The sequence below is a fragment of the Mixophyes fleayi genome, chromosome 5 (genome assembly GCF_038048845.1).
Source record: "Mixophyes fleayi isolate aMixFle1 chromosome 5, aMixFle1.hap1, whole genome shotgun sequence".
In the NCBI taxonomy this organism is placed as follows: Eukaryota; Metazoa; Chordata; class Amphibia; order Anura; family Limnodynastidae; genus Mixophyes; species Mixophyes fleayi.
Window position 1 is genome coordinate 31,953,307 of NC_134406.1, and position 27,374 is coordinate 31,980,680.

General features: G+C 41.6%; 1 protein-coding gene across 15 annotated transcripts in view; it reads left to right on the forward strand.

The window, feature by feature from the left end:
• The window catches only part of KIAA1217 (KIAA1217 ortholog), a 547,404-nt gene that overhangs the window by 401,060 nt on the left and 118,970 nt on the right, over nucleotides 1-27,374 (forward strand). For all 15 annotated transcript variants that reach the window (XM_075211953.1, XM_075211957.1, XM_075211950.1 and 12 more), the window contains one exon: nucleotides 22,609-22,807. In XM_075211953.1, the coding sequence (XP_075068054.1) occupies nucleotides 22,609-22,807 (199 nt within the window). The remainder of the gene's footprint in view (nucleotides 1-22,608; nucleotides 22,808-27,374) is intronic.

The following is a 27,374-nucleotide window of genomic DNA, read 5'->3' on the forward strand; positions in this document are numbered from 1 at the left end:
TACTCTAGAGCAGGGAGATAGGCAACCTGACACACTTCAGGGGGTGCATGGTGCAGCCTAATAGCCTTCACAATGGCATCATATTACCCTTAATCTCACTAATAAGATAAAACAATACATTTAATCAATGTTATTACCTATCTGTAATAACATCACAGGCATTTTAAGCAAGTGTTGCAAGTAGATGCTCAAGCTCGGTTTTCTAAAAAAAGAGCCCACCCGAACTTAGGGGATCCGAGTAGGGTCGCGAGCCGGCTCGTTACTTTTGCGCGTCCTCAGATCTGAATTGAGGCAAAATGTCATTGTTGCATTGTCGGATCTTGCAGGTTTTGGATTCCATAAGTACCTCCCTCCCCAGGAGATCCAGTGCCATTGCTCACACAGAAACAGGGGTAGCAGGGTTCTGGTCACTCTCCAGTCTCCAGTGACATTGCTCAGTGCCATTGCTCACACAGAAACAGGGGTAGCAGTGTTCTGGTCAGTCTCCAGTGACATTGGTCAGTGCCATTGCTCACACAGAAACAGGAGGGGTAGCAGTGTTCTTGTCACTGTCCATTCTCCAGTGACATTGGTCAGTGCCATTCTCACACAGAAACAGGGGTAGCAGTGTTCTTGTCACTCTCCAGTCTTCAGTGACATTGCTCAGTGCCATTGCTCACACAGAAACAGGAGGGGTAGCAGTGTTCTTGTCACTCTCCATTCTGCAGTGACATTGCTCAGTGTCATTGCTCATACAGAAACAGAAGGGGTAGCAGTGTTCTTATCACTTGACAAAAATTGACTGGAAATGATTGGAAATTAATGTTATTGAGGTTAATAATAATGTACTGATAAAAAAGAGCCAATTTATGTGATTTTACCCCCCCAAAAAAAATCAGGATTTTAGAAAAAAAAAATCGGGATCCAAGCCAGAACACTCGTGGGCGGTTTTGCCAAAACCAAAACATGAACTTAATCTAGATCCAAATCCAAACCAAAAACAAAAACACGGGGGTCAGTGAACATCTCTAGATACAAGTTATAACAAAAATCTTACAATAAAGCAGGAAGGAGCTGGGGCCGCAGATGAGGGCTTTGAGAGTTTAATTAGAATTTACAAAATGGTTGAAGACAATCAAATGAGGCAAACATGGCTTAACAAATTGTTTAAAAGAATATTTTGAGTGTAATTCTTCCAGAAACATTGCTACAGCTTAGAGTTTATAAAGCAGTGTCAGATTCATTATAGTCTTTAAATTAGCTGCACAAATTTAAAAAGGGAACAAAAACACATAATAGGTTTAAAGTTAGAAATTCATAGCCTAAAAACGCTTACTAAACAATAAAGCTTTCTTTCATAGAATTTATTAGAGATTAATGATTTTATTTTTGCATTACATTTGTATTATAGCATTTATTGTTAAAGTTTTACTGTAAAGATAACAAAGTGGACAAAATATTGGACAACAAATTAAGACAACAAAAAAATTCATTCCTATCTGTCATATAAAGAATTGCTCATCCATAAATATATCACCAATGTATTAGCTGATTACTAGTAGGGATGAGCGCACTCGGATTTCTGAAATCCGAGCCCACCCGAACGTTGCGGATCCGAGTCGGATCCGAGACAGATCCGGGTATTGGCGCCAAATTCAAAAGTGAAACTGAGGCTCTGACTCATAATCCCGTTGTCGGATCTCGCGATACTCGGATCCTATAAATTCCCCGCTAGTCGCCGCCATCTTCACTCGGGCATTGATCAGGGTAGAGGGAGGGTGTGTTAGGTGGTCCTCTGTGCTGTTTAGTTCTGTGCTGTTTAGTTCTGTGCTGTTTAGTTCTGTGCTGTTTAGTGCTGTGCTGTGCTGTGCTGTTTAGTGCTGTGCTGTGCTGTGCTGTGCTGTGCTGTGTTCTGCAGTATCAGTCCAGTGGTGCTGTGTGCTGTGCTCTGTCCTTCTGAGGTCAGTGGTGCTGCTGGGTCCTGTGCTGTGTCCTGTTCAGTCCAGTGGTGCTGTGTCCTGTGCTCTGTGCTTCTAAGGGCATAGTTATTTCCCCAATATTCCCCTGTGTTTAAAAAAATAAAAAAAAGTTTTTTTAAAAAATACCAAAAAACTACTTTAATATTTTTTAATTACCACAAAATTTTCACAACCAATCCTGCAGTATAAGCCCATTGGTACTGCAATATTACCAAGTTCACACATTCAGCAGTAAAAGTCCAGTGGTACTGCAATATTACAAAGTTTACACATTCTGCAGTATCAGTCCAGTGGTGCTGTGTCCTGTGCTCTGTCCTGCTGAGTTCCGTAGTGCTGCTGGGTCCTGTGCCGTGTCCTGTTCAGTCCAGTGGTGCTGTGTCCTGTGCTCTGTGCTTCTAAGGGCATAGTTATTTCCCCACTATTCCCAAGTTTTTTAAAAATAAGAAAAAAGTAAAAAAAAATAAAAAATTTAAAAAAAAAATAAAAAATAATAATTATAACCAAATTTGCAAAACCAATCCAGCAGTATAAGTCCATTGGTACTGCAATATTACCAAGTTCACACATTCTGCAGTATCTTGTGCTACATATAATGGAGACCAAAAATTTGGAGGATAAAGTAGGGAAAGATCAAGACCCACTTCCTCCTAATGCTGAAGCTGCTGCCACTAGTCATGACATAGACGATGAAATGCCATCAACGTCGTCTTCCAAGCCCGATGCCCAATCTCGTAGTACCGGGCATGTAAAATCCAAAAAGCCCAAGTTAAGAAAAAGTAGCAAAAAGAGAAACTTAAAATCATCTGAGGAGAAACGTAAAGTTGCCAATATGCCATTTACGACACGGAGTGGCAAGGAACGGCTTAGGCCCTGGCCCGTGTTCATGACTAGTGGTTCAGCTTCACCCACGGATCTTAGCCCTCCTCCTCCTCCCCCCCCCTACAAAAAATTAAAGAGAGTTATGCTGTCAGCAACAAAACAGCAAACAACTCTGCCTTCTAAAGAGAAATTATCACAAATCCCCAAGGCGAGTCCAAGGGTGTTGGTGGTTGTCAAGCCTGACCTTCCCATCACTGTACGGGAAGAGGTGGCTCGGGAGGAGGCTATTGATGATGTAGCTGGCGCTGTGGAGGAACTTGATGATGAGGATGGTGATGTGGTTATTGTAAATGAGGCACCAGGGGGGGAAACAGCTGATGTCCATGGGATGAAAAAGCCCATCGTCATGCCTGGTCAGAAGACCAAAAAATGCACCTCTTCGGTCTGGAGTTATTTTTATCCAAATCCAGACAACCAATGTATGGCAATATGTAGCTTATGTAAAGCTCAAATAAGCAGGGGTAAGGATCTTGCCCACCTAGGAACATCCTCCCTTATACGTCACCTGAATAACCTTCATAGTTCAGTGGTTAGTTCAGGAACTGGGGCTAGGACCCTCATCGGTACAGGGACACCTAAATCCCGTGGTCCAGTTGGATACACACCAGCAACACCCTCCTCGTCAACTTCCTCCACAATCTCCATCAGATTCAGTCCTGCAGCCCAAGTCAGCAGCCAGACTGAGTCCTCCTCAATACGGGATTCATCCGAGGAATCCTGCAGCGGTACGCCTACTACTGCCACTGCTGCTGTTGCTGCTGTTAGTCGGTCATCTTCCCAGAGGGGAAGTCGTAAGACCGCTAAGTCTTTCACCAAACAATTGACCGTCCAACAGTCGTTTGCCATGACCACCAAATACGATAGTAGTCACCCTATTGCAAAGCGTATAACTGCGGCTGTAACTGCAATGTTGGTGTTAGACGTGCGCCCGGTGTCCGCCATCAGTGGAGTGGGATTTAGAGGGTTGATGGAGGTATTGTGTCCCCGGTACCAAATCCCCTCGAGATTCCACTTCACTAGGCAGGCGATACCAAAAATGTACAGAGAAGTACGATCAAGTGTCCTCAGTGCTCTTAAAAATGCGGTTGTACCCACTGTCCACTTAACCACGGACATGTGGACAAGTGGTTCTGGGCAAACGAAGGACTATATGACTGTGACAGCCCACTGGGTAGATGCATCCCCTTCCGCAGCAACAGCAACAGCTGCATCAGTAGCAGCATCTACAAAATGGCTGCTCATGCAAAGGCAGGCAACATTGTGCATTACAGGCTTTAATAAGAGGCACAACGCTGACAACATATTAGAGAAAATGAGGGAAATTATCTCCCAGTGGCTTACCCCACTTAGACTCTCATGGGGATTTGTGGTGTCAGACAATGCCAGTAACATTGTGCGGGCATTAAATATGGGCAATTTCCAGCACGTCCCATGTTTTGCCCACACCATTAATTTGGTGGTGCAGCATTACCTCAAGAGTGACAGGGGTGTGCAGGAGATGCTTGCGGTGGCCCGCAAAATTGCTGGACACTTTCGGCATTCAGCCAGTGCCTACCGCAGACTAGAGGCACATCAAAAAAGCTTGAACCTGCCCTGCCATCACCTCAAACAAGAGGTTGTGACGCGCTGGAACTCCACCCTCTATATGCTGCAGAGGATGGAGGAGCAGCAAAAGGCCATTCAGGCCTACACAGCCACCTACGACATAGGCAAAGGAGTGGGGATGCGCCTGAGTCAAGCGCAGTGGAGACTGATTTCCGTGTTGTGCAAGGTTCTGCAGCCATTTGAACTTGCCACACGAGAAGTCAGTTCCGACACTGCCAGCTTGAGTCAGGTCATTCCCCTGATCAGGCTGTTGCAGAAGCAGCTGGAGAAAGTGAGGGAGGAGCTGGTAAGCCATTGCGATTACAGCAAGCATGTAGCTCTTGTGGATGTAGCCCTTCGTACGCTTTGCCAGGATCCGAGGGTGGTCACTCTTTTAAAGTCAGAGGAATACATTCTGGCCACCGTGCTCGATCCTCGGTTTAAAGCGTATGTTGTGTCTCTGTTTCCGGCGGACACAAGTCTACAGCGGTGCAAAGACCTGCTGGTCAGGAGATTGTCCTCTGAAGAGGACCGTGACATGCCAACAGCTCCACCCTCATTTTCTTCCACATCTATGGCTGCGAGGAAAAAGCTCAGTTTTCCCAAAAGAGGCACTGGCGGGGATGCTGATAACATCTGGTCCGGACTGAAGGACCTGCCAACCATTGCAGACATGTCTACTCTCGCTGCATTGGATGCTGTCACAATAGAAAAAATTGTGGATGATTACTTTGCTGACACCATCCAAGTAGACATGTCAGACAGTCCATATTGTTACTGGCAGGAAAAAAAGGCAGTTTGGAAGCCCCTGTACAAACTGGCTCTATTTTACCTGAGTTGTCCCCCCTCCAGTGTGTACTCGGAAAGAGTTTTTAGTGCAGCGGGGAACCTGGTCAGTGAGCGGCGAAGGAGGTTGCTTCCTCACAACGTTGAAAAAATGATGTTTATAAAAATGAATAATCAATTCCTCAATGAAGTACAGCACTGCCCTCCAGATACTACAGAGGGACCTGTGGTTGTGGAGTCCAGCGGGGACGAATTGATAATGTGTGATGAGGAGGAAGTAGACACTGTAGGGGGAGAGGAATCAGAGGTTGAGGATGAGGACGACATCTTGCCTCAGTAGAGCCTGTTTAGTCTGTACAGGGAGAGATGAATAGCTTTTTTGGTGTGGGGGCCCAAACAAACCAATCATTTCAGTCAAAGTTGTTTGGTAGGCCCTGTCGCTGAAATGATTGGTTTGTTAAAGTGTGCATGTCCTATTTCAACAACATACCTCTCAACTGCAGCTCATCCCTCCTCTGCGGGGATAATGTCTCCTGTGCTCTGACACGTCACTCTGTGTACTCTCAGCCTCAGGATCTGACACTACAGCTACCATGCCTCTTGTAGCAGCCCTCACTCCAGGGCCTCTTCCATGTGCAGTGTCCCCCTCTCTCTTGGGTTCACTATAGTGGCATGGAGTTCTCCCCCTCATCCAGGGCACACATTCCTTGCCCTGGCTCAGTCACCACGCTCAGACTTCCAGGCAATGCTGGGGGAGCCTGGGAGCTTCCACCCCAGGTCCCCAGCTACAACTCTCCTCTCCTGTGTCTTCTCTCTCTTTCTGACACTTTAAAGATCGTGCCTTTAAATGAAAAAGTCAGTCTTCATTGCACGACTATGTGCAAGTGCAACAGGGACATTTTTTTGGGTTTACAAAGTCAAACAATAACACTTCGACCCTGTCTGTCTGGGGTCTCTCAATGACGAATTGTCTGTAGCATGTTTGGAGGAGGTATTGTGGCCCCGGTATCAAATAGGGTACCGGGGCCACCCCACTATGCAGTCCAGATACTTGTTTGGTGGAATTCCGACACGTGGAGGGTTTTTTAATTATATTGTGGCCTCGGTACCAAATTGTGTACCGGGGCCACCACACTACGCAGTCAAGATACTTGTTTGGTGGAATTCAGACCAGTTGAGGGTTTTATTATTATATTGTGTGGACCACTCTATCTATACCACACTACAACTCTATACCACTCTATTTCCTACTTTAATTCTATTTAATTCTATTTCCTACTTTAATTCTATTACTAATTAATTACCATAAAGAGGAACAAAAAAAACCAATTTTACCAAAAGTATAATATGACTTAGACTTACAAACACTACACTTTAAAGATCGTGCCTTTAAATGAAAAAGTCAGTCTTCATTGCACGACTATGTGCAACAGGGACATTTTTTTGGGTTTACAAAGTCAAACAATAACACTTCGACCCTGTCTGTCTGGGGTCTCTCAATGACGAATTGTCTGTAGCATGTTTGGAGGAGGTATTGTGGCCCCGGTATCAAATTGGGTACCGGGGCCACCCCACTATGCAGTCCAGATACTTGTTTGGTGGAATTCCGACACGTGGAGGGTTTTTTAATTATATTGTGGCCTCGGTACCAAATTGTGTACCGGGGCCACCACACTACACAGTCAAGATAGATAGATGCGTATTGCGTATCATAGATAAAGTACATTCAGTGGTGTGGGGCAAATTGAAAAATATTCCAAATGCACTGACATTATCAAAAACAAGAGGTTGTCACACGCTAAAACTCCAACATGTATATGATGGAGAGGATGGAGGAGCAGCCGTATGTGTAGTGTAATGCAGATCTGTTGAAGGTTTTTTATATATTTTATTGTGGTGCCCAGTGCCCACTCCTCTACGCAGTCCAGATACATTTATTGGTGCGAATCATAAAAGTTCAGGGTTTTTAATATATATTGTGGTGACCCACTCCTCTACGCAGTCCAGGTACATTTATTGGTGCGATTCATAAAAGTTCAGGGTTTTTAAGATATCTTGTGGTGACCCACTCCTATACGCAGTCCAGGTACATTTATTGGTGCGATTCATAAAAGTTCAGGGTTTTTAATAGATATTGTGGTGACCCACTCCTCTACGCAGTCCAGGTACATTTATTGGTGCGAATCATAAAAGTTCAGGGTTTTAAATATATCTTGTGGTGACCCACTCCTCTACGCAGTCCAGGTACATTTATTGGTGCGAATCATAAAAGTTCAGGGTTTTTAAGATATTGTGGTGACCCACTCCTCTACGCAGTCCAGGTACAATTATTGGTGCGAATCATAAAAGTTCAGGGTTTTTAAGATATTGTGGTGACCCACTCCTCTACGCAGTCCAGGTACAATTATTGGTGCGAATCATAAAAGTTCAGGGTTTTTAAGATATTGTGGTGACCCACTCCTCTACGCAGTCCAGGTACAATTATTGGTGCGAATCATAAAAGTTCAGGGTTTTTAATATATTGTGGTGACCCACTCCTCTACGCAGTCCAGGTACAATTATTGGTGCGAATCATAAAAGTTCAGGGTTTTTAAGATATTGTGGTGACCCACTCCTCTACGCAGTCCAGGTACAATTATTGGTGCGAATCATAAAAGTTCAGGGTTTTTAATATATTGTGGTGACCCACTCCTCTACGCAGTCCAGGTACAATTATTGGTGCGAATCATAAAAGTTCAGGGTTTTTAATATATTGTGGTGACCCACTCCTCTACGCAGTCCAGGTACAATTATTGGTGCGAATCATAAAAGTTCAGGGTTTTTAAGATATTGTGGTGACCCACTCCTCTACGCAGTCCAGGTACAATTATTGGTGCGAATCATAAAAGTTCAGGGTTTTTAAGATATTGTGGTGACCCACTCCTCTACGCAGTCCAGGTACAATTATTGGTGCGAATCATAAAAGTTCAGGGTTTTTAAGATATTGTGGTGACCCACTCCTCTACGCAGTCCAGGTACAATTATTGGTGCGAATCATAAAAGTTCAGGGTTTTTAAGATATTGTGGTGACCCACTCCTCTACGCAGTCCAGGTACAATTATTGGTGCGAATCATAAAAGTTCAGGGTTTTTAAGATATTGTGGTGACCCACTCCTCTACGCAGTCCAGGTACAATTATTGGTGCGAATCATAAAAGTTCAGGGTTTTTAAGATATTGTGGTGACCCACTCCTCTACGCAGTCCAGGTACATTTATTGGTGCGAATCATAAAAGTTCAGGGTTTTTAAGATATTGTGGTGACCCACTCCTCTACGCAGTCCAGGTACAATTATTGGTGCGAATCATAAAAGTTCAGGGTTTTTAAGATATTGTGGTGACCCACTCCTCTACGCAGTCCAGGTACATTTATTGGTGCGATTCATAAAAGTTCAGGGTTTTTAAGATATCTTGTGGTGACCCACTCCTATACGCAGTCCAGGTACATTTATTGGTGCGATTCATAAAAGTTCAGGGTTTTTAATAGATATTGTGGTGACCCACTCCTCTACGCAGTCCAGGTACATTTATTGGTGCGAATCATAAAAGTTCAGGGTTTTAAATATATCTTGTGGTGACCCACTCCTCTACGCAGTCCAGGTACATTTATTGGTGCGAATCATAAAAGTTCAGGGTTTTTAAGATATTGTGGTGACCCACTCCTCTACGCAGTCCAGGTACAATTATTGGTGCGAATCATAAAAGTTCAGGGTTTTTAAGATATTGTGGTGACCCACTCCTCTACGCAGTCCAGGTACAATTATTGGTGCGAATCATAAAAGTTCAGGGTTTTTAAGATATTGTGGTGACCCACTCCTCTACGCAGTCCAGGTACAATTATTGGTGCGAATCATAAAAGTTCAGGGTTTTTAATATATTGTGGTGACCCACTCCTCTACGCAGTCCAGGTACAATTATTGGTGCGAATCATAAAAGTTCAGGGTTTTTAAGATATTGTGGTGACCCACTCCTCTACGCAGTCCAGGTACAATTATTGGTGCGAATCATAAAAGTTCAGGGTTTTTAATATATTGTGGTGACCCACTCCTCTACGCAGTCCAGGTACAATTATTGGTGCGAATCATAAAAGTTCAGGGTTTTTAATATATTGTGGTGACCCACTCCTCTACGCAGTCCAGGTACAATTATTGGTGCGAATCATAAAAGTTCAGGGTTTTTAAGATATTGTGGTGACCCACTCCTCTACGCAGTCCAGGTACAATTATTGGTGCGAATCATAAAAGTTCAGGGTTTTTAAGATATTGTGGTGACCCACTCCTCTACGCAGTCCAGGTACAATTATTGGTGCGAATCATAAAAGTTCAGGGTTTTTAAGATATTGTGGTGACCCACTCCTCTACGCAGTCCAGGTACAATTATTGGTGCGAATCATAAAAGTTCAGGGTTTTTAAGATATTGTGGTGACCCACTCCTCTACGCAGTCCAGGTACAATTATTGGTGCGAATCATAAAAGTTCAGGGTTTTTAAGATATTGTGGTGACCCACTCCTCTACGCAGTCCAGGTACAATTATTGGTGCGAATCATAAAAGTTCAGGGTTTTTAAGATATTGTGGTGACCCACTCCTCTACGCAGTCCAGGTACATTTATTGGTGCGAATCATAAAAGTTCAGGGTTTTTAAGATATTGTGGTGACCCACTCCTCTACGCAGTCCAGGTACAATTATTGGTGCGAATCATAAAAGTTCAGGGTTTTTAAGATATTGTGGTGACCCACTCCTCTACGCAGTCCAGGTACAATTATTGGTGCGAATCATAAAAGTTCAGGGTTTTTAAGATATTGTGGTGACCCACTCCTCTACGCAGTCCAGGTACAATTATTGGTGCGAATCATAAAAGTTCAGGGTTTTTAAGATATTGTGGTGACCCACTCCTCTACGCAGTCCAGGTACATTTATTGGTGCGAATCATAAAAGTTCAGGGTTTTTAAGATATTGTGGTGACCCACTCCTCTACGCAGTCCAGGTACATTTATTGGTGCGATTCATAAAAGTTCAGGGTTTTTAATATATATTGTGGTGACCCACTCCTCTACGCAGTCCAGAAAGATACCTTGTTGCAACGTTTTGGACTAATAACTATATTGTGAGGTGTTCACAATACACTGTAAATTAGTGGAAATGCTTGTTATTGAGGTTAATAATAGCCTAGGAGTGAAAATAAGCCCAAAAACTTGATTTTTAAACTTTTTATGTTTTTTTCAAAAAAAATCCGAATCCAATACCTTAAATCCGAACCGAGACCTTTCGTCAAGTGTTTTGCGAGACAAATCCGAACCTCAAAAATAACGAAAATCCGGATCCAAAACACAAAACACGAGACCTCAAAAGTCGCCGGTGCACATCCCTAATTACTAGTCTAATTTGTGCAATACTAAGGATGACCTTTTAGACCAGTCCGCCATCAGACCCTCAGATTCCTTTGTTCCTAAACAAACTACATATTCAATCCCTGTTTAGGACATTGATAAATAGCCCTTGGAACAAGTGTGAGGTTTCTGCAGAAACTAACAAACTGAAAGCTGATAAAGTATCTGGTCCAGAGAGTTTTTCTAATAAATATCATTGCACTTTCAGATATTCACTTATAGAACATCTCTCATTATTATGGAATAATTACACTGATTCCTCCTCTCTTATTCCCAGAGTAACGCTGTTTTGAGTTCATCATAATTACAATTTCAAAACCAGATAAGGACAATGCTTCATCTTCTAATTATAGACCACTGGCCCTTCTTAATACTTAGTTAAACATCATTGCCTTCCAGTTGACCTCTATATTTAATTTACTTCTTCCCAAACTTGTTAACTCAAACCAATCTCCCTGTATCCCAGTCTGACAAGCACCACTAGAAGAATTTCTATTATCCTTTCATATATACATCTGGCCAAAAAGCAGCTTTAATATTATTGCTCGATACTGAAAAAGCGTTCGACTCTATTAACTGACTGTTTATGGAACTTTAAGAATGAAAATTTGGGCTCAATGGTCTTTTCTAAATTTCAACCCTACCGTTATTTTCTGCTCCACATGCCTCCATGGTTTATGCATTGTTCACATTAAACCCATCTATAATATCTATTAGAACACGACATAGTTGCCCCCTGCCCTCTGATTTTCTTATTAACTATTGAACCTTTAGCTCAGGCTATTAGGAGAACATGATATATTAAAGGGAATACTATTCTTGGTCCAATCCATAAAACTCGCTTATTTGCTGATGACAGTAAACTTGCCCATGCACAACCAGAAACATCTGTTCCCATTGTTCATAGGCTTCTAAAACAGGTCTCATATTATAAATTGAATACCAGTGAAACAGAAGTCCTACCAGTGAACCTTTGTCCTTCTATTTTAAATAAGTTAAAAAGGAAGTATATATATATATATATATATATATATATATATATACAAGTTAACCCGTGCATGATACTCATGCATTCTAGTCAAATCAAGCTACTTAAAGTGTTAAAAAGGTTCTTGTCATCTTCATCGCCACACACACACGGCGCTAGGCTTTTATATATTAGATAATGCTAAGAATTTAGTAGGTCAGTGTAGTATATAACTCCGCCCAGCAGGTGGCGCTGCAGCTTGAGCACTCTGCACCCGGTAGTTTTTTCCACACACACACACACACACTAACACACGCCGCTAGGCTTTTATATATTAGATAGTGGCAAAGAGGGATATTTGCCACAGTTCCCCTATAAGGGAACAGGTAGGAACACAGTTAGAGACAGGGTTAAGTTTTCCCTAGGTTCCTCTTGTAGCACATACACGCACAGGTGTTCCACATGGGTGTTATCAGATTGCTTTGCTGTGATTTGCTGTAGTGCTGGGGTGGAGGATAAAGGCACTGTCTGTATGTGTGGGTGGGACCACCAATGCCAGTAAGTGGCCGGCTTGCAGACAGGGAAGTTATGTATAGCCAGATATAGGTGGCGGGTAGTCCTGTTAAATATTGACAGGTCTATTTTGTCCCAGTCACCGCCCCAACAAATACTCTTATTAATGCTGCATTACTACCTAAGGTGCAGAGTATTATAGCTTCACACCCTCTCCAGACCTCTCATGTTTAGTCTCATAGCCTCAGTTGAAAACTGAGTTTATGTGACGCGTTTTGGATTTTTATGATAGCCCAGAAATTGTTTAATACATTTATTTGAAGTTAATAAAAGGACCCACAATGTTTTGTCAATTATGAAAGGCTCTACAAACCGAGGATTCACTAACTGGCTTTCACTGTCTTTCTTTTTCTGCCAGACTTTGAATTATTTAGCTTTTTTAGTCTATTCTCTCATATTAAACTCTCTTTCCTCTTTCATTAATTCCCCATCTTTTATTGTCATTTATATTTTATCTATGCATTTCCTCTTCATACTATTCCTATTCTGTGTCCTTCCCTCAGACCTGTTCCCTTTTTTCCTTTCCTTTCTCTCAGTGCCGACCTTTCCATCTCTCTCTCTTTTCTATCTCTTCTATAAGTCACAGCTGCAGAGTATAGACCTTCCTGACAGCATCATCCCCTCTTGTAACTGACAATTATCTGACAGTTAATCAGCAGCTTTGGTCACGTTCCTACTTCTCGCTGTCATGGATTTAAAGAAACATATCCTAATTTTCAGGGCACCACATTCATATATGGAACAAATTTAATAGCTGCAAGCAGACTACGGGCAAACGCCTACAATATCTTCATGTGAACTCAGTCGTAAGTCGGCAATGTTAGGGGGGTAGATTTATCAAAGGTATGGGCCATAGAAACCAACCAGTGTCTAGCTACCATTTATCTAGTACATTCTGGCTAACTCTCTCTCTCTCTCTCTCTCTCTCTCTCTTTATATATATATATATATATATATATATACACAAGTTAACCCGTGCATGATACTCATGCATTCTTGTCAAATCAAGCTACTTAAGGTGTTAAAAACTCCCCACTGTCACCCCCGGCAACCACCAACCACTCCCAACTGTCACTTCTCCTTCAAGAAGTATATAGGTCAGTGTATAACTCTGCCCAGCAGGTGGCGCTGCAGCTTGTTTTTTTTTTCACACACGCCACTAGGCATTTATATATATATATATATATATATATATATATATATATATATATACATATATATATACAGTTGCCCTGTTTCCATCCCCCTCACCCATTAAATGACAGCCTGGAAGGCGATGAAGGTGTGTTATCATATGTAACACAGATCATTTGCTATCACCTGAGATTGTGTCTAAAGAGCACAGCTGGAGGATTAGAAACGTGTCAGCCAGTTGTACACGTTGCTTCCTATGACAATACTTTAAAATTACCCTTTCGGGCTGGCTCCTTACTGCAATCCTTTAATCTTTTATTACATAACAGACAGTGGGTAATTCTGTTTCTGTTGCTATAAATCCTAAAGTCTGTTTTCAATATGACTGGCGCACTGCATATAATACCAGTAACAGAAATCCTACCCAATTCTTCTCTACAACTCAAAAGAAAATTAAAAGGCAATCACTTGATCCCCTACTTTAGAACACCGGGACAATATATCAGGGCTTCAAATAGCTTCTAACGGCATTCTATGTCAGGGCTGACAAACTGAGCCCCGTTAAAACCTATAGAAGTTTAAAATAAAAAAAGTCTTTATTGTTAGAAGGTATTAAACGTTAAATTGATTCCTGCTCTACAAGATAAATGTTCTTCATGGATCCAGAACAAATGCATAGCAAGCTATAAACATTAGCACAAGCTAACCTTCTTTTATATATCGCTGACCCATTGTGTGAGCTGCTTTCTTTCCCTTTGAAACGGGGATTAGTAGTAAATTCCAAGTAAATTCACCATATCAGTGGCTAGTGCAGTTTGATGAGTTTGGCCCTGGAAACATGATTAATTCAATGAATAATCTCTGTATCTTAATGCTAGTAAAGAGAAAAGCTGCACAATATTGTGAGTAATTCTTTCATTTATTTTGCGTCGTGAACAATGTGGATGAAGGGTGTTCAAGTTTAAGGATTACCAAGTCTGAAATACAAGTACATTTATTTAAAAGTTGTGCTACTAACATTTGCAGATATGTATATGACAGGAGGATTTCAGAAATGAAGTTATCTCTGGTGAAGTTGTGATCATGGAAGTTATTTCCCCATGCACTGCAGAGTTCTGTGTTGAAAGCATAGTTGCCTACTCTCCCAGAATGTCCGGGAGGCTCACAAATTTTTGGGAGCTCTCCCAGACTCCCGAGAGAGCAGGACAACCTCCCGGATCATACCCTGTTCCTTGGTGAAGTGGGTGGGGGCGGGGTTAACCGCATCATCCTGACACCGCCCCCTGCTGTGATAGGCCAAATTGACAGGGGCGGGGACTAATGACGGGAATCTCATGGTCACACCCCCATGGCGGAGCCACCTCCCGGACAGCTTGATGCCAGTGTTGGCAAGTATGGTTTATAGGTGAGCTCTCGCCATAGCAGTGCAATCGCCAGCGTTAATCCAAATGTAAATGTATCCAGATAGCAAAGTAGAACTCGCTTGAATCAAGAAGAAAAAAACAAAATCTGCTAGATTATACATATATATATATGGCTGAAAAGCACAGAAGGAAGCCAAAAACTAAAGCATGTAATTAAAGTTGCAAGAGGGCATGTACAGGCAAATTAATTATAGTACCTAATTATTGATAAACCCATTAGATCTATTGACACTAGAGAGAGGCTCTCCCAGTCTGATATGGCTGATAACACAGAGCAATAGCTTGAAGGTAGCTGCAAGACATATGCAGATACTTTGCCAAATACCTTAAATGCTGTCTAGGTAGGAGAATAAATACTTAAAATTGTGTATTTTAATGATCTTTAGGTTACCTTCAGCATAGAAATAGTGATGAAATATCATGCTTTAGATAATAATTTTTTTACATCCCCACAAATATTTAATAATCTTAATTGCATTTTAGTTCATTGACTCTTTCATTCTTTGCATCTTTCTGTAGACTTTTTAGGAAACGTCTTTCTATGCTCTGTTCCCTCGTCTGTCTCTTGTACTGTTGCACTGTACGGTTGCTTGTTAAAGCTGCATGTTATTTTTAATTCCTTTGTTTGTGAGCCGGGCAGTAAAATGCTACAATTACCTAATGTGATTGCCTGATTTAGTCTGTGTAGATGTGCTAAAAAGACAATAGGCTCCTCTCACTTATACTTCCTTCTAGCTGCCGCCCTGGCAATATCCCGGGTATATGAACCCGGGATATTGCTGGGTGACAGAGTCTCCTACCCCGGCAAATTCTGGGGTCAACCAGGTTCACAATGAACCTGGGTCTGCCCGGGTCTCCCTGGCAACATCACAAGAGGAACTTTGATTGGCTCCTCTTGTGATTTTTTTTTTGTTTCTGGTTAAAAAACCCGGGACTCACCGTTCAGACTGGCATCTACCCGGGTCGGACCTGGTAATAATTTGCAAAAGACCCGGGTCTAATTTCCGGGTGATCCGACCGGGGAAGATGCAGGGGACACGTCACAATCAGCCTCGACCCGGGTTTTTGAGGAAGTGTGAACGGGGTATTATGTTACAGCACTAGCACACCTCACAGCTGTCCCGATTTCAGTGGGACAGTCCCAATTTTACGGCTCTGTCCCGCTCTGGATCATGTTTGTCACTCAAGTTGTAACATTGGGGGAAGGGAGATATCTAAAGGGCAGCCTAGTGCTTTATAGTGCTAGGCAGCCATCTGGGGGCGTGACCTAGAAGCAATGGGGGCAACGTGGCCACGCACCCTGTTTAGCTGTCGGTGACTGGCATGTTGGCAGGTAGGCACTAGCTGGGCCCCGATGCCCACCTAGGTGTGGGCATCGGGCAGCACTATTTCATATACATCCGCTGCGAGAGAGGAGCGCAAGATAACATTTAATAAGTGGTAGAATACATAATATATTATATACACTTACATAGTTACAAACATCATCTACTATGAACCACATGTTATTTCATTTAAATTTTAAGAATTATTTTTTTTTAATCCAGCTATGTACATCGCAACTAAAAGAAAACACGAATTAAGATAATACTTTTCATTGGAATATTTTCCTTTAATGTATAGCATATGGGTAGATTTATTTTTTTTAAATACATTCTGTTGGTTTGAGGTAGAAACAAATCCATAGTATTGTGCGCAGCCAAAAGTAAATATCATATCAACATTTTTTTATTTATTTTTTTTGTATTAAGACCTACAGACATTTTATTACCCAAATATGGCTTGGCCGATATAGTCCTGACATTAAACTGGTCTTCCAGAGTATACGAACAGGCTTCTGAGCATGTTAGGGCCTCCTGTACTTTGTATGACCTCTCTGCATCTTTTATGACATTCTTACAATGTAGACTTATTCTCAAGAGTACACTTTATGTTACCATAATTTCTTGGTAGAGTAGAAAAAGAAATACCTATAGACTGCGAGTTTGACCCTCTTACCTCTTTGTCTGTATATGAATACCCAGTGTTGTTTTATTACTGTGTTTATTCACAGTTTTGTAAAATATTGCAGAGTATACTGGTGCTATATAAATCAGTGATGTGCACTTGCGGCCCTAGGGCCACATTCGTCCCTCCGAGCCTTCAGCTGTGGCCCCCAGCTCTTTCCAGTTTTCATCATCATCTATTTATATAGCGCCACTGATTCCACAGCGCTGTACAGAGAACTCATTCACATCAGTCCCTGCCCCATTGGCGCTTACAATCTAAATCCCCTAACATACACCCACACAGGAGAGACTAAGGGCAATTTGATAGCAGGCAATTAACCTACCAGTATGTTTTTGGAGTGTGGGAGGAAACCAAAGCACCCGGAGGAAACCCACGCAAACACGAGGAGAACATACAAACTCCACACAGATAAGGCCATGGTCGGGAATTGAACTCATGACCCCAGCGCTGTGAGGCAGAAGTGCTAACCACTAAGCCACAGTGCTGCCTGTCAGGCTTCTTTGTTATAGCTTGTAACACTTGTTTAAAATGCCTGCTGACATGTTATTACAGATAGGCATCATTCTCTTTATTTAAATGTATTAATTGAGTATATTCTATTAAGTTTAATGTACGGCCCCTTTGAAGGTTAGAGAGCCACATTATGTGGCTCCTAAAATGTCCAGGATGGATGTCAGCTCTTCTGGTTGTCCAGGAAAGTCCATGAAATACATGAGTTTCCCGGACATTACGGGAGAGCAGACAAGTATGGCTAAACTGGCCATCGACCTCCTGGTGACTTTCACTTAGTACTTTGTACATGGTATTCTACACCTTTTATTTCCAGCTTTCCTACTTTAGGAAACACATCCTAATCCAAATACGACTGTTTTCATGAAAGGAAGCATTTTTCTTAGTGTTCAGCAGAAGTAAAATGCTATTTTAAATACACATCAGAATGTCATTCAGTGTCTCTTATAGAACAGTATACAAGACCGTTGTCTACCTGCAACTAGCTGGCACGTCTAAATATAAACATGTGTTATGGATAAATCAACTTGTCCTTTATGTTTTGTGATTCGTTAATGGGCACCATGGGTAAACTCAGGCAGTGTCTAAATTATCAGCAGCTATATCTGGTATGACATTTTTATAATCCGAGCCTAAAGGTAATCAAAGCTCTTTTAAGGCAGCGGTAGTTAGTGATCCATAGGATCTCTGTAATTGTTATTATATTCTTGACATTTAGGCAGCAGTGTTCTGAAAGTTGTGTTTTTCTTCTACTAATGCGCTACAGGCTATCAGTATTGATGAGCAAAGTTGGGGCAGAATTTTACACCAATCAGCGTTCACAGTGGCACAGGGAGATTCACACAGAAGTATAAGATTGGATTTTGCTTTGCAATTATGCAAACGGAATTCCTTCCGATAAATTTAAAGAGCTGGGGCGACGATGGTGTCAGTTTATCCTGCTCTTTGGGAGAAGTTTAGGCAGAACAAAAATGAGAGGGGGATTCTGGGTGGAACAAAAATGGTAACGTAAATTCTACATGGAACGCTTAAGTCCATGTTCTTTCAGAGCAAACATGCAGAATTCTGCACACAGAAGGTTTCTAACCTGTACAGCGATCTAGAGAAGATCTCCCTTACATAGACTGACCTGCCACTTGCAGAGAGCACCAAGGTATAGGATAGGATTGCACCCATGTGTACCACATTGGCAGTTTGGCACTCAGGGTGAGTGACAGAATTGTTCTCAGACATACCAATCATATGTGGGTGCTGTATATGCCAATCTGACAATATCTGTGCCAATATCATACATGAATAGCCAGCTTTGCAAAAAAGGAATCACACTGCATGTATTTTGATTCTGGCCTGGCTTATTGAGTATATCATTTAGTAAGGTAATATATTACAGGAACACTGGTCCCATCCTCTGACCCTATCACTTGCACTATTTATTTTAGTAAATAAACCAAATCAGCTATTGTTATTTGATTTGGAATTTTAAAGACGGAACTTACAGTAATGGTTAATGCAAGCTGAGAGTGCTGTCAATGCTATAAAAAGGCCATATATTTGCGCCATTAAATGGAGTCATAATGTCCCAACGACAAGGACGTTCAGCTGCAAAACAAACAATAATTATTATGTTGATTATTTGTTCCGTTTCATTTGCTTTGATCCCATTCCTGATACAACAATCCAGAAAACACAGCTGTTAGTGGACAAAGCAGATTGATCTAAGGTCTGCAGGTTTTGGTGTAGGTTTATGAAGCGCATTGTTAAAACGAAAGATATGAAGAATGCAGTTTATTACCAAAATTGGAAATATTTCTACTCTCGGAAGAATAATTTCTGACCAGATGTTTGCACAAATTGGCAGAGTACATATGATGTAGTCACCTTTCCTGAGTTTGTTTCCAACCTTTCATGTATATAAACTATAGTATATTCGTTTGCCATGTCTAACATTTCCAGTGCTCATTAAAAAGACTGAATATATTTCTATTTTCGTAGAAGTATTTTCTTACACAAGGGAACTTGGGTTTACAAAATGTAAACTTGTATAAATAACTGAAGCTTATCATTTACTGTATCTCTTCTCTTTACTTGACCGCTGATGAAAACAAGTTTTTACAGTAATAAACAGTATTTATAGTAAAAGAGGGGCGACTCCTTTGAAAGGAGAAATCTCCTTCCTTCTTGACAATCAGATAAGACCCCCGGGTAAATCGCCTCCATAATGTATGGAGGTGATTCTACTATTGATAGTTATAGATACTATTTCTTGTAAAAAAGGCATCCAATCCCTTTTAAATTCTGTAAGTGAATTTGCCATCACCACCTCACGTGGTAAGGAATTCCACAGTCACCTTTACGGTAAAGAATCCTTTCCTATGTTGTTGAGAAACCTTTTTCAATTTGCAATGTATGGCCTCATTAGTGGAACATGAGAGGCAACTTTTTGCCAAAGTAAACAAACTTAGTTTTTCTAACCTCTCTTTGCAATTAAATCCTTCTACTCCCTTTATAACTGCGGTTTTGGTCTCCCTGTTCACAGGTAAGTCGTCCTGCTCGTCAGCCGCTGGTTCTGGGATCCACTACCTTGTAATTCTTCTGAGATGTTTCAGATTACTGATAGTAGTTGGCTCTCTATATAACCCAATTTGCAACATGTTTCTTTGCTGTGCAAAAGGGGTAAATACTTAATTGCAGTTTTCTGGATCCTGACCTTGGCTTGTGCCCTCTGCTTGTTTCCTGTATTGCCTTTGTCTTGTGATTTGGTCTTGCTCTCTGGTAGTCGGCAGTCTCCTATGGCGGGCGATCTATAAGGTTGTCTCGTTTTGGGGGGGCAGTCCAAGTTTCCTCGTGGGGTCGTCTGGTGAAGACCAATGGGGCCATTAGACTCTGCACCCCAAATGAGCCATGCCAACTGTTACAGGTTCTGAGGGTTTCCTCTCCAACCCCAACCCTTACACTATGTCCTTTTTACAGTGAGGTATGCAAAACTGTAGCCCCATATTCAAGATGTGGATTAACTTGCTACTTACACAGTGTTAATATTATGTTTGCATCACATGCATTTATCCCCTTTTTATGCATTCCAGGATTTTATATGCCTTTGCAGCTGCTGCCTGGCACTGTGTGCTGCTAAACAGCCTTATGTCATGTAGCATTCAGAAGTCCATTTCCATTTCAGTTTTTCCCCCAACAGTTGAAGTAGCATAATTATTACCATGGCCTAGGTTCATAACTCATACTTGGCAACTTTCTATCCCTCCCGCCCCTCAAAGAAATTGCAGTTTTGTCGTAGGAGGCTGGGCCAAAATGATGTGATCCATTGCAAATCGCGTCATTGAGACTCCCGGTGGACAGGATGCTGGAGATTTGCCTGCTTTCCCGGTAGTCCGGGAGACTTACCCAGAATTCGGGAGTCTCCCGGACATTCCCGGGAGAGTGGGCAAGTATGACATTACTTTATATGTATCTACATGACATGTCATCTGCTAATTTATGTTCCAGTTTGGGATTTTTTTCTCTAAATCTTTTTTTCACTTACTTCTCTGTGTACAACCTCTACATAGCACAGCGTCATCAGCTAATATAGACACCTCACATTTTAGCCCTTCTACAAGATCATGAATACAAATGTCAGGTCCCAGTACTGACCCCTGTGGTACACCACTAAAGACTGTCGCCCAGTCTCAATATGCTCCGTTTATAATTATCCTAATAACTAATGATGTACGTGCCCATCTAGAGAGTTTCTGCTAATCACTCATTGCCACAGTCAGGGGAAATCATCAGAATAGCTTGTTACAGTATATGTAACTTAGACATTTTGTTATCTTCTGTGAAGCTTTTCATCTTTAAAACTCCTTTAACAAAATACTCTGTAAAGAAAAGTTACCAGACCCTTATCTGCAGCATATTTCTATTGAGTTAGCCCAGAAACCATATGTTATTGTATTCCCTCCAGGATGGTGACACAGAGATGTGGATGGTACTGCTTTAATCAGTGCATAATCTGCCTTATTAAAGTTTTAACCCTTAGATTGTTGCTGTTTTCATGGTTTTCAAGTATCCAGAGTAGCGATTTTCATGCATAAATTCATGCGTATGCCATGCTTGTTACACTCCCAGGTTGTATAAGGAATAATAATCCTGTTTTGATTAAGGCATGAAAAGCAAGGAATGCAAAGCAGGTCTTACGTATCCAGGTGAAGGTGCTATTGAGCTCTAGGCAAAGTACAATTTCTTGGCCCTGAATATATATGTTTTCCAAAAAATAAAAAACATTCTCAGTGGACTGCACATGTTTCAGTAATCTGCATAGAGGTCCAGGTGCTAGATACTTGCCTAGGATGTCATGTGGATAAACTGGACCTAATTAACTGCAGCTAGCTAGCCGTCAGTTTATTCAGTAGCTCATCCCCACACTTAAACATCTGGGGGGAAATTCTATCCATGTGACGCACTAAAGAGCCCGCTGAGCAGGGGAGGGCTGGCTGGGCAAGACTTGGATCAGCAGCTTATTAGGAACATTTAAAAGGGAAAAAAATGTAAGTGGCTCAGTGACCTAGCCCAAGGTAGCCCACTATGACACCGGCCCGGGGGGTTCAAATGCCCCCTGCCCCTGCCGCTGAGTTTCCAGTTTCATAGCAACATACATTTTCACAGATTCCATTCAGAATAACTTATTGATAAATCTGACTTGTATTCTTCCAGTGCCTTTGTGTAGTTTTTTGGCTGACATTGAAGTGGTTTGTGCACTTTTAGTTTGCAATCTGCTTGTACAGCCCAACCATTGCACAGTTTTACTCAGCTATTTATTATTTCAGCACCATTAGAATTGTCTTCATAAACGGGATTGCTGTTAAGCCATTAGATGCACAGTATCTTGTCTCTGGGTCAACGCTCCACATAGTAGAAGTCGTCAGGTGTGTCACATGACAGCCTCTATCACTCCACATGGATCAGGTTCAGAAGAGCTCTCTAAGCTGTATAATGTGCAGTCCATCAACTCTTTCCAGTGATAATAAATGTGAATCTAGCATTGGCACCAGTAAATCACAGTCTGTTTGCAATGTGTTGGAATTGCTTAACATGACATCCTGACATTATTTTTGTCCCAAAATGTAAAAAAAAGTCTGAAAGTTGCATTTAATTAAGAAAACTGATTTGGTGGTATTATATGTTCTTAGAAATGCTTAATTATATTTAGCACCCTAAATAAGTATGAGGTGTTGTGGATTGAACCATGTGTATGTGTCACAGGAGTATCCGAGATTTCTCTTTCCAGAAATAAGAGCACTAATTGATTGTTTTATTATTTTTTTGTATCTAGCATCTGTTAATGCATTCCGCTCTCCCCTATTGCAGGCGTGCTCTTTCTACAGTATGGGGAGGACACAAAGAAACTTCAAATGCCCAATGAAATTACCAGTGTAGACACCATACGTGCCCTCTTCGTAAGTGCCTTCCCGCAGCAGCTGACAATGAAGATACTGGAATCTCCCAGTACAGCCATTTACATTAAAGACGAGGGCAGGAATATTTATTATGAATTGAGTGATGTAAGGTAAGGAAACTAATTATTATTTTAATTATTATTAAGGTATCTCTTTCAAAGTCTTAACCAGAATGGCTCTTACAGTGTATTAATGTAAGCATTTTAATTTCTGTTCTTTGGTTCCTACCAGTATTAGACAGTAGTGCCAAGCTGGGGGTGGGTACAAAGGGCCCAGGCATTCCATGGGGCCCCATGGTAGCAATAACGGTGGAAGCTGATGGACCTCAGCCCACTCTGAGTCGGATTGTGGTTACTGTGCAGATCAATAGTTTCCTGTATTGTCCATGGTCACACTGCTGTAGGCTGCTCAAACAGCACCATAGGGGGGCCCAGAATCCCACTTGGTGGCCTGGTGTTAGTTATAATAAATATGTAGAGATGTTTCTCCTTTCCCTTGCTCCTAGTGATGAGCCTCTGCAGTCCACTGTGTTTTCTGAGCCAGTAAAGAGAGCTCTGATGTCATAGCCCCGCCTCTCTGGTCTATCTCAGCGCTCCGGCAGCGGCACCAGTATCTTGTAAGGCCGGGGATCCCAGCACTTAGGCCATGGAAAGCCACAGCGTGGCCGAAACAGAATGTAGTAACTCTCATTGTTCCCAGCAGTGATGGTCACAGGAAGAGGAGTCACTTCAGTGGTAACAACAGTTCTGGGCCCATGGGCTCTGTGGGCTCTTCTGTAACCTAAATATATTTCAATTGCCCAAATCAGTTTAGTTCTTTCCCTTCTTTTTAAATTGTGGAAGTATTTGCCTTATTTGCAATTAGGAGCACTGTTTGATGACAACATTGTTTAGTGGTCCTGCAAAGGTTCTGAACAAGGAAATCACCATATCTACTAAACAGGCCATGCGGGTACTTCTGTGATCCCGGGGTCCCAAGGAAAAGCCGTTAAAGGAACAGGCTCTAAGCAGCCATATGCATGGATTGTTTCTTTACTGTGTATGAAGATGATATAAAAATGATTTCATACATTCCAGAAAGTGTATTCCCAGCTCATATAATACTGATGGTCTTAGCAATAGATGATATATCAACTTGAGGCTTTTTGGCTCCTAAAAGATCCCTTTTCTGTCTGACTCTGACAGTTACTGTGGTATCACATTGCAATAATTGAGTGTTGGCAATAGGATATCTCTATCTTCCAGCTTCCCCAGAGGCAAAACGTTTGTGGTTTAAGTTGAAACAATATTTATCTTTAATTTCATATCAATCACATTGATAATAAAATGGCCAGTTAACTATGATTATTGATTTATTGATATTGTAAGCCATCTACTCGTGTACTAGAGACTTCCGACCTATACCTAGTGGGTCAAGGAGGAGGGGGGTGGCAGCTGTAGTGAGGAGTGGGTGCACTAACCTACCGAAGGTGATCGGGACCACTCTGAACCACTGGAGTTACAGCGGAGGGTATTTACCAAGATATCAGGTGACTCTCTTCTGCCCCTAATGCCCTGTACCTGTGGCGTCGGTAGGCACTTGCCCTAACGTCGCCTTTCTATAAATAGGGACTACAGCCCATGTTATTGGGGGCTTTTTTGCCCTTGCTCTTGTACATACATACTAAGCACAGCCTCTGGAGGACAGCTCACCTGTCCTCCCATATGTATTTGTTTTATAGTTTTGATTTTATATTGGCCACCCTTTCAGGATCTATTTATTTTTGTATCAGGCAGATTAGTATATGTTAACATAAAATTGACACCTACTCTTCTCGCCTGTGTTGTGGTCAAAGAGGTGACTTCATCCAGATCTGGTGGGAATGATCCAGAATATCTCATTTCTGGAGAGAAGTGCAGCTCTTACTTGAAAAAATGTTGGTTATAAATACCCCTTGTCTGCATGTTTGTCCTTTACCACTTCCTAACCTGAATAGACAAGCGGATAGACTTGCTTTTCTTATACTGAGTGCAGCTGGCCAAGCGCTGGAGGGACCCATCACCTCCTCCTCCCCAGACTATTATATGATATGGTTCATCACCGCCATGGAAACAAATTACCTGTCAATTACAAGAGAGAAGTGGTAAATACAACAAAGTTTGGGACCTCTGGTTTTCACAGACGGTGGTGCCTAGAGAGCAAACTTTTGTCTGCTTATTTCTCAAGCGATTCCATACTGTTGTACAATTCTCCTAAAGCTAAGCAGAACCTCAAACTCTCAAGATTATCCTCCCATTATAATAAAGTGGGCACAGTTCTCCACCAGAATCATGTCATAGTTCTTCATCCTCCACTCTTCCACTAGATAAGCAAATATTCTTAATAATTAGGCAATAGTAGTTTATAATAATGAGTGAACTTTAAATTGTATCCAGACAGATTTTTGCTTTTACATATTCAGAGTTAGTTAATAAAATGGTACAAACTGCACACATTTACTGTAACCCAAGGAAACCATCCTATTTGCACCTGACTGGTCTAACTAATAGATACCACAGTCCTTAGACTTTTCTATGGAGGTTGGAGAATAGCATTTGTGAAGAAGAAGAAGGTGCGTTTCTGTAAACCAATGAAATGTGTACTAGTGAATAAAATCATTTGAAAAGTGTAGCCAGGACAATTAAGGCCACTGTGTATGTGGGAACAAAAGAAAAGGTTGTCCAGCGCTCTAAAGCAAACAATGTATAAATCACTGTGTGTCAGCGTATACATACATAGGAGGATTTTGTGCACACTATTCTCCTATTTATCTATATGCTGACACACAGTGATTTATACATTGTTTGCTTTGGAGCCCCGGACGATATTTTCTTTTGGAGAATATTATTATTGAAATTATACTGTAAAATAGGGTGAGGAGCTTCACATATTGTATCAGAAACACATATATACAAACAAATATAGCATTAAAATGAAGATGAGGTTTCTATTCATAATATTAAACAGGGCTGGACAAATGCCACCCACAGGTTGCCATGGAGACCAAGAAATGCCCCCTAACAACTGGAGCTCGTCAGTCATATGCTCTGCCCGTTATCCAAAATCCCTGTCCCCACACTAGAATTAGGCTGTCCATAGGGTGCTGGTATTTCATGTGCATGAGCACAGACTGGTATCTGTGGGCAAATGGCTGGTATCTATGGGTGCTACTTGGTATGTGTGGGGTCATATAGCTGGTATACTACGTAGGGGTTGGGGTTACATGGCTGGTATGTATGGGTGGTACTTGGTATGTGTGGGGTCACATAGCTGGTATACTACTTAGGAGTTGGGGTTACATGGCTGGTATGTATGGGTGATACATGGTATGTGTGGGGTCATATAGCTGGTATATTACGTAGGGGTTGGGGTTACATGGTTGGTATCTATGGCTGGTACTTGGTATGTGTGGGGTCATATTTTTTCCTGTAGCACACAAATACTTGATAGCTTATTTGTACACTGAAATTTAAAGTTGATATGTGTGTGCTACATGAAAAAACAGTCAGTATTTAACTTGTGTGCAAAACAAAAATCTAATTTGCACCCCTTGCATTGTAACATGGTTTTGTCCAGGACACTGAAATAAGAAGTTTCTCAAGTTAAGATCCTTAATGAATCAGGCCCCAGGTTATACAAGTTATTCACTGTGGCAGCTACACAGTAATTTAACATGAGATGAGAATGTCTATAGCTAAACTTTAATACAACACTGTATTAAGTTGAATTTTATGTAAAATGTAATATCGTGAGAAAGTTGGTTCATCTCACTTTCCTTTATGTGCCAGTGTAAATACTTCAGTCCCAGATTTATTGGGTCTTAGTTATTCCTGTATGTGCACTGCAGCATACACTGTCAACACTATATCAGAATAAAGGATTATTAATATTCTAGACATTCACAGCCCTTGATACAAAGTCAGTCATCATGGAAGTTTGAGGCAATTTAAGTACTGCAGCAGTGATATTAATATTCTATAATCTCACCCTTAGGACTCGTTATGAGTGCCTCATTATCATTATCGTGTGAAATTACAGCATTACACCAGGGCACATGATTAGAATCATGCCGCATGTGCACATAATGTAAATTTACGCTAATAATCAAAATAGAATTTTTATTTTTGTAAGTTTGGATTTTGTTTGTGTTGAAAGTAGGTAAAATTTGCCTTCTCCCCCTAAAGTGGTTTCCACCTTCGGCAGTTGTTACTGGACAGTTGGGTTTGGCAGATTGTTTTTTTATTTGGAAAAATCTCCTCTTGACGACAATACTTCCTTTAATTTAAGGTTATGCTGAGAGTCTCCGTGTAGGGGCCTGGAAGCTAGCTGATATATTTCAAAAGCACTGATGAGGGTGAGTGGCTCTATGAAGTTGGAGCACCCCTTCAAATTACTTAACATGCTATTTAACTCATAGATATAAATTTCTAAGGGGAGTTTTTTTTTCTTCTGTTTACTATTCAGGTGCAAGCGTGCGCAGCCGCATGCGCAGCAGCTCCATTTTGGCGATGCTGTACTGTACAGCAGCCGCGGCGCTGTCAACGAAGCGTTTGCGGCAGTGCTGTATTGTAGTACAATACAGCACCGCTGTGGACGCTTCTGTGACAGTGCTGCGGCTGCTGTACAGTACAGTGCTGCTGTGTAGGGGCAATGTTTAGT